At 38.6% G+C, this 13,964-nt stretch overlaps 1 protein-coding gene across 2 annotated transcripts in view; it reads right to left on the bottom strand.

The window, feature by feature from the left end:
* IFT46 (intraflagellar transport 46) overlaps positions 1–13,964 on the bottom strand; it is a 29,814-nt gene that overhangs the window by 7,793 nt on the left and 8,057 nt on the right. The window contains exons 3-11 of one of the 2 annotated variants that reach the window (XM_069066661.1): positions 8,387–8,466; positions 6,856–7,008; positions 6,192–6,328; positions 5,084–5,158; positions 4,659–4,752; positions 3,830–3,958; positions 3,399–3,520; positions 1,263–1,329; positions 780–840 (exon numbers count right to left, since the gene is read on the bottom strand). In XM_069066661.1, coding sequence (XP_068922762.1) covers positions 780–840; positions 1,263–1,329; positions 3,399–3,520; positions 3,830–3,958; positions 4,659–4,752; positions 5,084–5,158; positions 6,192–6,328; positions 6,856–7,008; positions 8,387–8,466 — 918 coding nt within the window. The remainder of the gene's footprint in view (positions 1–779; positions 841–1,262; positions 1,330–3,398; positions 3,521–3,829; positions 3,959–4,658; positions 4,753–5,083; positions 5,159–6,191; positions 6,329–6,855; positions 7,009–8,386; positions 8,467–13,964) is intronic. The other variant, XM_069066662.1, reaches the window with a different exon arrangement.

Here is a 13,964-nt window from a genome sequence, read left to right as displayed (position 1 = left end):
GAGCCCTGCTTGGGGTGGGGGCAGGGGGTGGGCATCAGAGCTGTGCTGTGAGTACAGACTCACCTAACCTGGCCCTAGGTGACCCTTCCTATCTACCAGGCCACTGTGCCATCCACCCTCCCAGTACATTCTTTTCTAACTCCTATCTCCCAGTTTTCCACCTCTTGCTCTCAGAATAGTGATTCTATTAATACTACAATGGTTTCTGGTAAGGATGTAACAGTTGGTTACCCTTCAGCCCCATTCAACCTTCCTGTGATTCTCCAGACCCCATCTCCTCTCCCTGTTTACCACTCCCTTATATGTGTTGTTTCCCCTTATTAGACTATAAGTCTCTTAAAGGCAGGACTGTCTCACTTTTGATTCTGTATCCCTAACATCAAGCATCAAGCCTGGCACATAACAGGCATTTAATAGATTTTTTTTTCATTTACTTATGTTCCCAGACATTCATTCTTCTTCCTGGAGGGGAAAATTCTATATATCTTTAAAGAACTTAACCATTTCATGACTTTTATGACTCCAGAAGAGATGGATTTCAGAGGCTGCAGCAGGGCAGGGTGGAGGGAGGGGGGTGCAAATCACTCTTTTTTGACCCAACAGCATCTAGGTTCAACTCCAAATGACATAACAGGTAATAGACAACAGTCTGGGGGGGTAAGATGCTATGCTCCACAGGTAGCACTAGCTGCTTCACTAAGAGTTGGGAATTTCTAAAAATTTGGTGTGGGAAAAGCAAAAGCTCCAGAAACTGGAGTGAGAGGACACTAGGAACTTACCACAAATCATATCAATATATTCTGCCAGGCTACAATCAATGTCAGCTGTGGGCAGGCTCACCTGGAAACAGAATGGAAGGAGGAGATGAGTTGAGGGACTGAAGCTTGGGGAGACTGCTGCTTTCTCAAAGATGTCCAGTAACCTCCTAATAGCTAAATCCAATGACTTTGTTTCAGTCCTTATCCTCACTAACCTCTCTGTAGCTTTGGACACTGTTGATCCCTCCCTACTGCGTGATATTCTCCTGCCTCTTGGTTTCAGAAACACCACAGCCTCGAGGCCGCAGGTTCCTCACTCCTGGATTCTATCCCTACTCCTCTAACCACTGCTTCACTGGCTCTCCATCCTTCTATCAAAGCACTTCATAGAAGTGGGTTTCTTAAGACTTTCACCCTTAATGAATTTAAAATAACACTACTAATGACCAAATACGTCCTGTCAGTACATAGCCCATTCCCTCAGTGCACTATGATTTTACCCACCTTGCCTAAAAGCTCCTCAAATTCTGGGGACCACTCCTGCATCAAAGTGTCAATGTCTGGCATGGGCCTGGAAGGGCAAAGACAAATGTCAATGGGATGTACAGACTGATGACATCAGATTTATGTCTAACAGAAGAAAAAGATATCAGGAAACTTCCCCTTCCAATACTACTCTTTGCTGTACCCCAAAGGAAAATTTCTCAAATGGAAACATACTCATTTTACCCAAGGTTTGAAGAAGACCTAAGTTTTGGTTCCAATTATAATTTAATTCAATTCAACCAGCATTTATTGAGTAGTTACTATGTGCTAGGTTCTAGGGATACAAAAACAAAAAGAAAAATAGGATCCCTTCCCCTCAAGGAGTTTGGATTCTACCAACATATTTATAACATCTAAAACTAATAAGTAAAAAAAATAACTTGAGGAAGGAGAGAGCACTGACAACTAGGGAGACCAGAAAAGGCTGAGGTAACAGGACATCCTGAGGAAGAAACAGGAGGTAGCATGTTTGAAGCAAAGAAAACTACCACTACTACCTTGACCATGATCTCTCCTCTTCAGTTCCAACAGAGTCAGCCCATAACCCTAAAACCAAGAGCCTTAGGAATAGGAGTGGCCCCTGGACCATTGGTCTGGCTTTTAGCCTGGGCCTTCCAGCCAACATTTAGGGGAACAGTTACTATAGAAAAGGGTCCTCTCTTCTTTGTCATCAAAAGCTAGCCAACTGACACCAACAGGTAGACAGGCCCAAGAGCACCCCCAGATCAATTCCTACTTTCAGCCCAGCCCTGAAGTCATCACTTTGGGAAGCAACCCCATTAGAGATGTGGCCTGGCAACTGCTTCTGCAGGTCCTACAGCCACAGCTACTGAAGACCTAAAAAAGAAAATTCTCACCAAGTTGGCACAGTCAGATGATTCAACATCAGAAAATGATACAATTTTGTCAGTGGAAATATCAGTGAAGAAGATATGTTACCATCTGCTTTGTTGCTGTACTCTATATGATGCTATCTGTACTTTCTATCTGACTTGCAAGTGAAAACTTCTATATGCACTCTCTCCCTCCACCATCAGAATGTGAGTTCCTCAGCTCACACCTGTCAGGATTGGCAAAAATGACAAAAAGGAAAAGTGACAATAGGCAAAAGAGCTGTGGGAAAACAGGTGCATTTATGCATAGTTGGTGGAGATGGGAAACTGGTCCTGCCACTCTGGAAAACAATTTTGAACTAGGCCCAAAAAGCTATTAAACCCTCTGACCCCAAGATATAACTACTGGGTCTGTATCTCAAAGAGAGCAACGAAAGAGGAAAAGGTCTCATAGGTACAGAAATAGTTATAGAAGCTCTTTTTTAATGGTGGCAAAGAATTGGGAACTGAAGGGATGCCTATCAACTATAAACAAATGATACTATATGAATAGAGTGGAATGTTAATGTGCTATAAGAAATAATGACATGGATGATTTCAGAGAACCCTGGGAAGATTTGTATGAACTGAAGTAAGAGGAGCAGAACCAGAAGAACAATTTATACAATAATAACAACATTGTAAAGACAAATAACTTTGGAAGACTTAAGAACTCTGATCAATGCAATAACCAATCTTGTTTCCAGAGGACTAATGATGCTAACCACCCTTCTTGAAAGAGAGGTAATAAGAGTCATGTTACAGAATGAAACATATGTATGTATGTGTATACACACACACATACACACACATATATTTTGGACATGGCCAATGTGTTAATTTTAAATATCTTTTCATTTGTATATTTGTTACAAAAGTTTTTTTGCCCCCAGTGGTGGGGAGGGGGAGATTGTAGAGAAAAAAGATTTTTTTAAATTGAAAAATGTTAAAATGAATTGGAAATCAAAAAAACATCATGCTTTCATTCTCTCAGGAGAGGTGTAGGTGACTACAGATGTGGAAATTAGTGCACATGATCAGACTGCTATATTAGTTGGCTTTGCTTAGATACTGTTCTTTGATGCCTGGCACATAGTTGGTACTTAATAAATATTCATTGAATTGAACTGACTGAACCCCATGCTCACTCTCTGCATAAAGATATGAGGATTGCCAGAAAACAAACTGGAAGACTACTTTCAGAAGGAAAGAGAATCCTGACCTGGTATAGTGGACAGTGGCTGGGGGCTTGGAACGGTGGAGCTCTGAGATGCTCTCTATCCATGTGTCAATGGCTTTGGGATTCTTTTCTGCATCTTCTAGGCTTTTCACCTTCATTTGTTGCTAGTAAAAGGAGGGAAAAGTGGAAGTTATGGGCAGTAGCTGTCCCCTTCAAAGATAAAGTTTTGTAGTAAGTAAGTAAGTAGTAAGGGGCTAACTCATTTCTCCAACTACTACATTTCAAAAATAGGGCAGCTGATGAAAAGGCAAATGTGTCAGCAGCTGAAGTAAACTCACAGGATAAATTCTAGAGATCCTTGTTGGAGCCAGTGCTAACCACCCTAGGGGCAGTCGGTCAGTTCTGTGAATGCCCACTGGACTTTCAGTCCCTCAACACTCTGGGCTGAGAACCCTTCCAGCTTAGTGCCTTACTGTGATGTTGTGCTGCTTGGAATTCTCTGTCAACCAAAGGGAAAGCACTGTGGGGTCAGACTGCTTTGTAGATGGTTCATCCAATACCAACAAGCCAAGGTTGTCAGGCTTCCCATCAGGACGTGGTACCTGATGTAGAGAAGAAAAAGGATGGATGACAACTAGCCAACAGGCATAGGGCGTAAACATAACTGACTCTTTTCAAAAATGGAAAAGGACTATGACAGATTATCATCATCATTATCAAGCACATATTTTATCAAGTCACAGACTGTTTTTGTATGGTGCTACTGAAGATATTATATAGAGGGGATTACACAACTCCTACTCTCTATATGAGTTTATAATTTAACACAGACTCAGTAATATGCACATACAAGTAAAAGACATAAACATAACAAAAGTAGATGTACGTGTGCATATATGTGTGTATATATGTGTACATATATAGACATGCACCTACATACAGAATTACATATCAGCAATAAGTGAAATTTGAGGTGAATAGCAAAGATAAATGGAAGTCATTTTGTCTATTATTGGAATATACAGTGTGTACCAAAGGAAACAGTTAAAAACATTCTAATCCTAGTCAAAACAGAGTCAGGAAAATTATCAGTTCTTGTTAAATCAATTTAGGTTGGTTTCTTGGAGGAGTGGATTTTGAGATCAATCTGAATGGTGGAAGAATAGCTTGATTAGCAGATGAAGACAGGGATAGGAGACTTAGGCTTCTCAACCTTTGGCTACCAAAATCATTACTACTGATTAGATGCAATGAAGCTATCTGAGATGGACAAAAGCATTAGACAATATTTTTAGACTGTACCTTTAAGAAGGCATCAATATCCCCAACAGCTGGGATGAAGTCTGGAATAAACGGTTTCAGTTTGTGGTCCAGATCAATCAGTTGGGGTGTGTACCTAAGAGACACCATCAAAGGAAGGTAGAGAAATAAACATAAGCACCTGTCATTAGTAAATCACAGAACTCTTAACCTGAAGCCCATGAACCTATTTTCTAAAAAATACTTTGATAACTGTACACTAATAATACATAAAACAACTGACATCCTTTGTAATCTTATTTATTAATTGCATGCATTAAAAAATATTACTTTATGAAGGGGTTCATCGATTTCACCAGACTGCTAAAAGGGTCTAAGACATAAAAAAAGATTAAGAACCCCACTGCTTTGGAAAAATGAACTCCATTAGGAATTGGGAGGAATCTGGTGATAAACTAGTTACTTACCTAGTGATATACTGGAAGAGCTCTTTAATCTCAGCAGAGACTGGTAAATGCTCATAATCTGCAGGGTCATAGGCACTGAAGGAAAGAACATGATATTCAAGACTGTCAGGGAGGAGTGGTGTGATATGCTGCTCCAACTACAAAGCACTGGACTCCTAACCTAGACCCTGCTTCACCTGGTCCTTCCATTCTTGGGTGGGGTTTGCAAGGTTGCTCTAAGAGTGACTCAGCAGATGATGAAGCATGCCTTCTGTCTCTTGACAGAGAGGTGACGGACTATACGTGCAGAATGAGACACATACTTCAGATGTGGCCATCATGTGCCTATGTTAACTTGTTTTGTTCGCCTATGATTGTTATGAGAGATGTTATGAGAAGGCTTCTATGGGGGATGGAGAAGACAAATTAGCTGGAAGTGACACAGATGCAAAAAATAACAACTTTAAACATATAGACAGTTTTGACAATTCACATATGGATTATCCATTTTGTTAATCATTCACAGTGAAAAGTTAAATGATAGGCTGGCTTTTCCCCTTTTATGAAATATGCTTCTGGATCACTTCATTGCCAGCAATTGTGTTCTCAAGGATTGCAAATTCCTTTTAATAAAAACTAAAATCTACATTTTTTTTTGGTCAAAAACAAGAGGTTCTATTCTAAGGCCAAGTAGAAATTATTTTTGGACTATCTAGAATTTTTCAATTTCATATAATTATTTCCCCATATTCCTACATTTAACTGTACTGTTGGTCTTTTAAATTTTAAAATTATCTTTTTTATTATGAACTTAATAGTTATAAACATAGACACACCAATATATAAAGAATGAAAAAGAGGATTATATGTGAAACTGTGCACTTGTTACCTGTGATTTGTTTTACTTAAAGTATGTGTTAAATTTAATAAGGTAGCCACAAAATTGCCCTCTCTGTTTCCCTTTCTAAGCTTTTTGGTTTTTTTCTTTGCACTCTTTTCTGTTTTATTGATCTTCTTTCCACACCTTTAACCTGATGCCTTCCCAAGTCCTGAAGAGGTGACGGCGCAATGCTTCTGAGAGGATAGTTTCCTCCGGCGTGGGTTTCAGCACGAGGTAATCTTTCCTTACCCTTCCAAAGGGGCACCGTGCTCTTCATCATCATCATCTTCCTCAGAGTCAGTTTCAGATGAATCATCATCTTCATCTTCATCTTCATTCTCACTGAAACCACGCTGAGTGGTCATCTGAGTTGTCTTTTTCTTCTCCTGAGTAGGAGCAGACAGAGGAAGATCAGAGCACTTGCAGCAAATGCCTTATGGTCCTCACTTCTCCTCCCTCTAACCCCCACCGCTACTCCCACCCCCTTCACACCAAATCACAAGGGGAAGGAAAGAATTCCCCGAGAGGGCTGGAGGAAAGACTCAGGTTCTACTCTGTCCCCTGCTCTAACTAGGGATCCCACTTTTCACCGCTATCTTCCATTCCTGCTGGGGTGTGGGGGTAGGGCAAAGATTCTAACAATTATGTCATCCACATTTGTTATTCAAGAGCTTCCAAGAGCCCCATGCAAATTTTATTTTACTCTAGCTAATTCTGCATCTGAATCCTGACCAGCAGTTCCAGACTGTAGATTTTTTAACTCAGTCACTTGTTCAGCTGCTATTTCCCTTCTAGATGAGGTGCTTACCCTGTGCATACTTCCCTTTTCTCTCCCCTTAAGTAGTTAAAGGCATAAACTTAAATGCTCTATCCCAACATCAGAGATTGTTTGCTCCTTGGCATTGCCACCTACCTTTCTGAGCTTCTGGCTCCCTATATACCATCCCACCCTCTCAGGTCCACGGGAAGGGGCGTGGTGGCGCTTGGGGCTTGCAGGGGCAGGAGGGGCAGGGTCCGAGTCTTTGCCTCTGTGGCCTGGGGGCTGTGGGATGCCCTCCCTCGGGACCTGAGGGATGACCATTCAAATAGCCCCCTTTAAAAGTAGGTTTTGAAATCTCGGTTTCCGTAGGCTTATATTGAGGTTAACTGCTGTATGGCTCCAGTCTGTTTTTAATTACTTAATCTGTTTCTCTGATTGTGAAGTACCTATTGGCATATAAAATTGTGACATATGTTACAAAACAACATAAAAACTGCTTTCGGTTTGGTTTTCCTTTATAAATGATAAAAACAGAAATAACATTACACATTGACTAACTAAACCTTATCCTAATTAAGCAGGGACTTGCATGACAGCTAATGACACAGTAAAGCCCATTCTTTTACTGTGCCCTAGTGGTCTATACTTACATAGAATATTCTAACATATTTCTCCTATCTCTTAACTTGCTAAATTTTCTCTTAGTTACATAGATAACAATTTCAGAATTGGGAGGGGGAATAGTTTAAGGAAAATTGGTTCTGCTGTTTTTAGAACTACTAAAAATAGACATTGTAAGTTGCTTCGGGGTGCACATTTGTGCACACTGTATTAGAAAGAAAACAGAGCCTAAAATGTTCATTGAGTGTTAAAAGACAAGAGGAAGGAAGATAATTCAAAGATCAGGTGACTGTCTGTGGAAACCTAAACTTAGGAAACCTGTCTATCCCTTCAAACTTATGTGCTTTATTCAAGTCCTTGAATTGGTACTAGTACTTGTGACAGATTCCAGATTTCAGGGCAAGAAAGTCCTTGTAACTTTGTAAGCAACAGAAGAATGTCTAAAATGTGCCTTCTGATTGAAAAAAAAAATCCCAAATGTCTTCACAGTACCAACAATCTAATAAATGTAAAACCCCAAACCAAAAAATTAAAAATTACGGTTTCATTGCTATACTGTTGCCATATAGTTGCCATACACTCCTTGAAGTTAAAACAGAACCATCTTGAACCTATACTGAATTTTCTCCTTTTTGTAATTTTATGAAATCTGCTTTTGAAATGACATATTGCTAAAAGTTTCTTTAAGCAAAAATTCTTTACTACCTTAATTCTGTATATCCTGCTCAATGGAGGTATTAACAATAAACATTGGGGATTATCTGCTAAACATAAATATATAAATTGTTTAAGTATGGTTATCCTTAATTCCTAAAGTTGAATCAAATCACAGGACAGATCTGTCCTCCTCACCAAAAATTCAGCTATAATTTTAGGCTTTCCTTTCCCATAATTAGGTTTTTTTAAAAAATCCTCTTTTTTCAAGGCACTTTGCCTCTGATTCCCTACACTGCCTCCAAAGGGCAATCAATAAATGCTGACAAATATCCTGGTGTTACCTCACAGTGAGTGATAGAATATCAAAGCAGAAATCCTACAAGGTAAGCTTTGAGGTAGCACATACCTTGCTATTCTCCTCTTCGTATTCATCACTGCTGTTGTCAGCCATGGTTTTGGGAGGAAGGCGTGCTGACCGAGGAAGTCCTAAGAATAAGAGAAGCAAAGATTATTTTAACCCCCTTAAGTGATTGTCATCACTTAAGGTACATTAAGATTCGATCAAAATGGAGTAATAAAGATTGGAAGGGAAGTAAGGATGCCTACTCTTCCCACTATTATTTGATAATAGTTCTGGAAATGATAGCAAATTAAAGGTATAAAGTTAAGTAAAGGGGAGATAAAACTGTCTCTATTTGCTGATGGTAGGATGCTATACTTGTAAAATACCAGGGACTAAGCAAAGATATTAAATGAAACAATTAATAGCTTCAGCCAAGTTTCAAGCTACAAAATAAACCCTCAAAAATCAACAATACTTCTATAATACAATACTTCTATATAACAAAATCTAAGAAGGAAAAATAGAAAAGGAAATTCCATTCTAAATAACTACAAAATGCATAAAATATCTGGGAATCAATATACCAAAGCACACAAGAGACTTGTATAGATTCAATTACAAAGTGCTCTTTAAAGAAATAAAGAGAAGAAGCTAGGTGGCCCAGTAAATAGACCACTGGCCCTGAAGTCAGGAGGACCTGAGTTCAAATACAACCTCAGACACTTGACACACTTACTAGCTGTGTGACTTTGAGCAAGTTACTTAACCCCAACTGCCTTGCCTTACCCCCTCAAAAAAAAAAAACTTAAATAGCTGGAGGAATCAGTACTCGTGGCTAGGCTATGCCAATATAATGAAAATGACAATATTTCTGAAGTTAATTTACACTTTTATTGCTACAATAATCAAATTACTAAGAGCATACTTTGTAGAACTTGGTAAAATAATAACAAAATTCATTTGGGAAAAAAAGATCTAGAACATTAAGGGAAATTATGGGAAAAACAAAAAAACTAGGTACTTCCAAACCTCAAACTACATTATATAGCAGCAGTTTTCAAAACCATCTGATATTGATTAAAAAAAATAAAGCTATATTAATGGAATAGACTAGACAAAGGAGAATTAGAAACAATAAGCCTCAATAACCCAGTGTTTGATAAAAACGCAAAACATAAAATTACTTGGGAAGAAACTCCTTATTTGATAAAAACTACTGGGAAAATTGGAAAGCAGTCTGGTAGCTTAGACAACACCTTAAGCCATATTCCATAACATATTCTAAATGGATATGCAAGCTTAATATTAATGATCAGACTGCAAAAAAATTAGAAGAAAAGCAGATCATATGCCTCTCAGAGGTATGGGTAGGACACATATTCTTAACCAAACAAAAGATAGAGGTAATTACAAAAGATAAAACTGGTAACTTTGATCACATGAAATTGAAAAGCTTTTGCACAGACTAATGCACCTAGAATAAGAAGGGAAGTAGTTAAATGTGGAAAAAATCTTTGTATCAAATTTCTTTGATCAAGTTTTAGTATCTAAGATATGTAGACAATAAATATATAAGACTAATAGCCATTCCTCCAAAAATAAGTGGTCAAAGGATATAAACAACTAGTTCTTAAAGGAAGAATTGCAAATTATTCACAGCCATATGAAAGAATGCTTCAAATCATTAATAATAAGAAAAATGCACATCAAAACAACCCTAAGATTTCACTTCATGCCCTACAAACTGATAAAGATGACAAAAAATGGCAATAGTCAATTCTGAGAATAGTAGAATGACAGGTACACTAATACAGTGTTGGTGGAACTATGAAACGGTACAACCATTTTGGAAAGCAATTCAGAATTATGCCAATCGAGTGACTAAGATATCAGAAACTCAATTTATTGAGCTTATCCCCCAAGGAAACTATGGATAAGAACAAAGTCCCCATCTATATAAAAATATTTATAGAACATTTTTGTGATAACAAAGTTTTGGAAACAAAGTAAATGCCCATCAATTGGAGAATGGCTAAACATAACGTGGGACATGAATGTAATGAGATGTTGTTGTTGTTCAGTCAAATCTGACTCTTTGTGATGCTGTGGACCACAGCACACCAAGACTGTCCATGTGGTTTTCTTGGTAAAGATACTGGAGTGGTTTGCTATTTCCTTCTCCAGTGGATTAAGACAGAGGTTAAGTAACTTGTCCAGTATCACACAACTAGTAAGTGTCTGAGGCCAAATTTGAACTCAAGTCTTCCTTACTCTAGGACCAGTGCTCTATCTACTGAGCCACCTAGCTTCTAGGATATTACTGTGCTATTAGAAATGTATTTGATGAATACAGAGAAACATGTAAAGATCAACATGAATTCAGAATGCAATAAGCAAAGACAAGGAAACAATATGCAAAATGAATGTAATAATGTAAATGGAAAGAACAATCACATATAAAAAAAATCAAAACCGAATTAAAATTATAAAGATCAAGCATGACTTGAAAGAATAGATATGAGAAGATACTCCCAATCCACCCTTTGTGGAGATGAGGTCCATAAGTGTTAAACATTGCACATGTTTTTAGACTTTTTCAATGTATCAATCATTTGTAAAAAGGAAAAAGGACCTATTTGTAAAAAATATAGCAGGTCTTTCTGGAATGGTAAGGAATTGGAAATTGAGGGGATACCCATCAACTGGGGAATGGCAAAACAAGTTGTGACATATGATTGTAATGGAATACTATTATACTGTAAGAAATAATGAGCAGGATGGTTTCAGAAAAACCTGAAAAGACTTACACAAACTGATGCAAAATGAAGTGAACAGAACTAGCAAAACACTGTATACAGTAACAGCAATATTTTACAATGAAGAACTGTGAATGACTGGTGATGGAATACTATTGTGCTATAAGAAATGTGTTATATATTATATGAACAGAGTGGTTTCTGACAAACCTAGAAAAACTTATATGAAACGAGGCAGAGTGAAATGAGCAGAACCAGGAGAACACTATTACAGCAATAATGTAAGATGATCAACTATGAATGACCTAGCTATTCTCTGCAATTCAATGCTCCAAGACAATTCCAAAGGACTCATGATCTACCTCCAGAGAAAGAACTGATGGAGTCTGAATGCATACTATTCTTCACTTTACTTTTTGCTTTGTTTTTTTACTTTCATATCATGACTAATAGGGAAATATGTTTTGCATGACTGTAAATGTAAAATCCCCAGGGATGGGGAACCTGTGGTCCTCAAGGTCACATGGGGCCCTCTAGGTCCTCAACTGCAGCTCTTTGACCGAATCCAAATTTCACAGAACAAATCCCCTTAATAGAAAGATATGTTCTGTAAAACTTGGACTAAGTCAAAAGGCTGTGCCCAAGGACCTTGAAGGCCACAGGTTCCCCACCCCTGAACCTATATTAAATTGCTTACTGTCTCAGGGTCTTCCCTTGGGAGGTAAGGAATGGAGAAAATTTGGAACTCAAAAAAAAAAAAATTAATGTCAAAAACTGTCTTTACATGTAATCGGGGGGGGGGGAATAAAATATTATTTAAAATACTATTTATTATATAGGATGACTCTGGGAGGGGAAAGGAATGTATTTTTTTTAACTTTTAAAAATAAAAAAGCAAATGGCAAACAAGCAAACATACAAACAAAAAATCCTAGGGGGAAGAAGTCTCTGTTCTTTCCCACTCTCTTGGATGATGTGGACAGGCCCTGCTTAGTCCTGTCCCTTCTGTAGTTTAGCTGCCATTGCTGCTGCTTTTTTGGATGGTGTGGCTAAGGCTAGCCCTCAATGTTTGCCAGAATCTTTTGTTTCTGGGATGGTTCATTTCTGGATTGTTCAATGCAAGTTTTGGCCTTAGTCTAGTCTTTGTCTCTTTCTCACTGAACAATTCCCAACCAGAAGTTAGCTCTATCCCCTGTAGTGGCCCTGATAAGCCCCAATAGGGTACCATAAATTGAGCTGATTGTAGGCCTCCTACAATACCCCCAGTACTTGTGCTGCCTGGATGAATTACTGGCCCTGTGTCCCACTACAGCTCTGGCATTGGCTACCCACCACATGCACTACCCCCATCACCTGCTGTGGTTATGACATAGGCTTCCAAGGAACTGTGGTGTCTGCTTCCCCTGGCTTATCTCCCTCAGAGGGTATATGGATTTCTGGCAGTCTTCTTATGGAGTCTTATCCTATATGGGGAAGCTTATTGATACTTCTTTTTTATTTTCTTTATCAATGCTCCATCTGGTACACTTTTAGAACTCTGTTGGAGCATTCTGGCCATAGCTTGGCTTTTCTAGAAGCTTTTACATTACCATCTTAAAAACTACTTTGCTAATCTTAAAGCATTACATGAATATGAATTATTATTGAAGTTTTGAAAAGTTGTAAAGGCAGCAGAGTAGCTAAAAGCAGTACAATGAAGAAGTCTTTCCCCAAACGCCTCCAAACAGATCTAGAAAATGCATCAGACCAAGTACTGATGGGGAAATCCAAGAAAAAGTCACAATGAATCATTTTGCTACTTCAGAATGGCAAAAGAAGACAGCGAGATGTGGGGACAGGGCCTAGTATAGAGTAAACCCCACAGGGAGTTCAACAGTGCCCAGAGAGAGTCTGTGTAGCATGGCAAGCAGGGGCCCTGGGCCTATATGGGGCACTTTGACAGGGACAGGTTCAAACTGGCACTGGGTAGGAGATCCAGGGTAGATTGACAGGAGATGCACCTGATCTTACCTTCTTCCTTCCCCATCTTTTCTGTTTACTGAAATGTATACTGAGAAAAGAACAAGTTCAGAAGCAATCAGTAGCAGTGTGTTTCAGATTCTAGGAGCATATTGAGGTAGTTCCAGCCTCTACTCTAGTCTGAAGCCTGCAGAGGAATAATCTGGGTACAAATTTCAGACCAAAAGGCAACCTGTATTCTTATCACTCTGAACAAGCAAAGCTTCCCAGGTGGCTGACAGGGGCTGAGTCCAGCAGAAGTATACCGTTGCTTAGACCCAAACCCAAGACAAAAAAATTATAGAACTCAGACCGGGAGGCAGGGCAGCAATCAGACTTTACCTTGGTTCAAACCCCTTTAGGAGCACTGAGATGTCCCCAAAATCACAGAACACAACACTTAATATTCCCAAGAAAGAAGCAACAGGACCAGTTCTGACCTTCCCTCAAGATATGCACAGAGCCTGGTCCTAAGATAAAATGTTAAGTTAAGAAGTAGGCTAGAAGAATGAGCAAACAACAAAAAAAAAGATTCCTAACATAAAATGGAATGACTGAGACACTCAAGACCCAAACCCAGAAGAAGAGAATGACTCTAAAGCATCTACAAGCAAAGACTAAAGAAAAAACACAGTTCTGGCAAAAGTTCAACAAGAATTCCTAGAAAAGATGAAGTAAAAGTAAAAAATAAAAAGAATTCAAAATTGTTTTTAGAAATGAAATGAAAGCACTTGTGGAAAAAAATGTGAAAGAAAGGGGAACTATAATGGAAAGAAATGTAACAGCCTGGTACAAAAGGTACAAAACCATGTCCAGGCAAAAACCTCCCTGAAAATTATAATGAACTAAAGTAGAAGTCAATGTCTCCATGAGAGAAGAAAATATTA

This window comes from Petaurus breviceps, unplaced genomic scaffold (assembly GCF_028583685.1).
Source record: "Petaurus breviceps papuanus isolate PSGF00001 unplaced genomic scaffold, PetGlider_PUasm1.0 90723, whole genome shotgun sequence".
Lineage (NCBI taxonomy): Eukaryota > Metazoa > Chordata > Mammalia > Diprotodontia > Petauridae > Petaurus > Petaurus breviceps.
The sequence above is the reverse complement of the archived record's forward strand: the minus strand, read 5'-3'. Positions and strand labels throughout refer to the sequence as shown.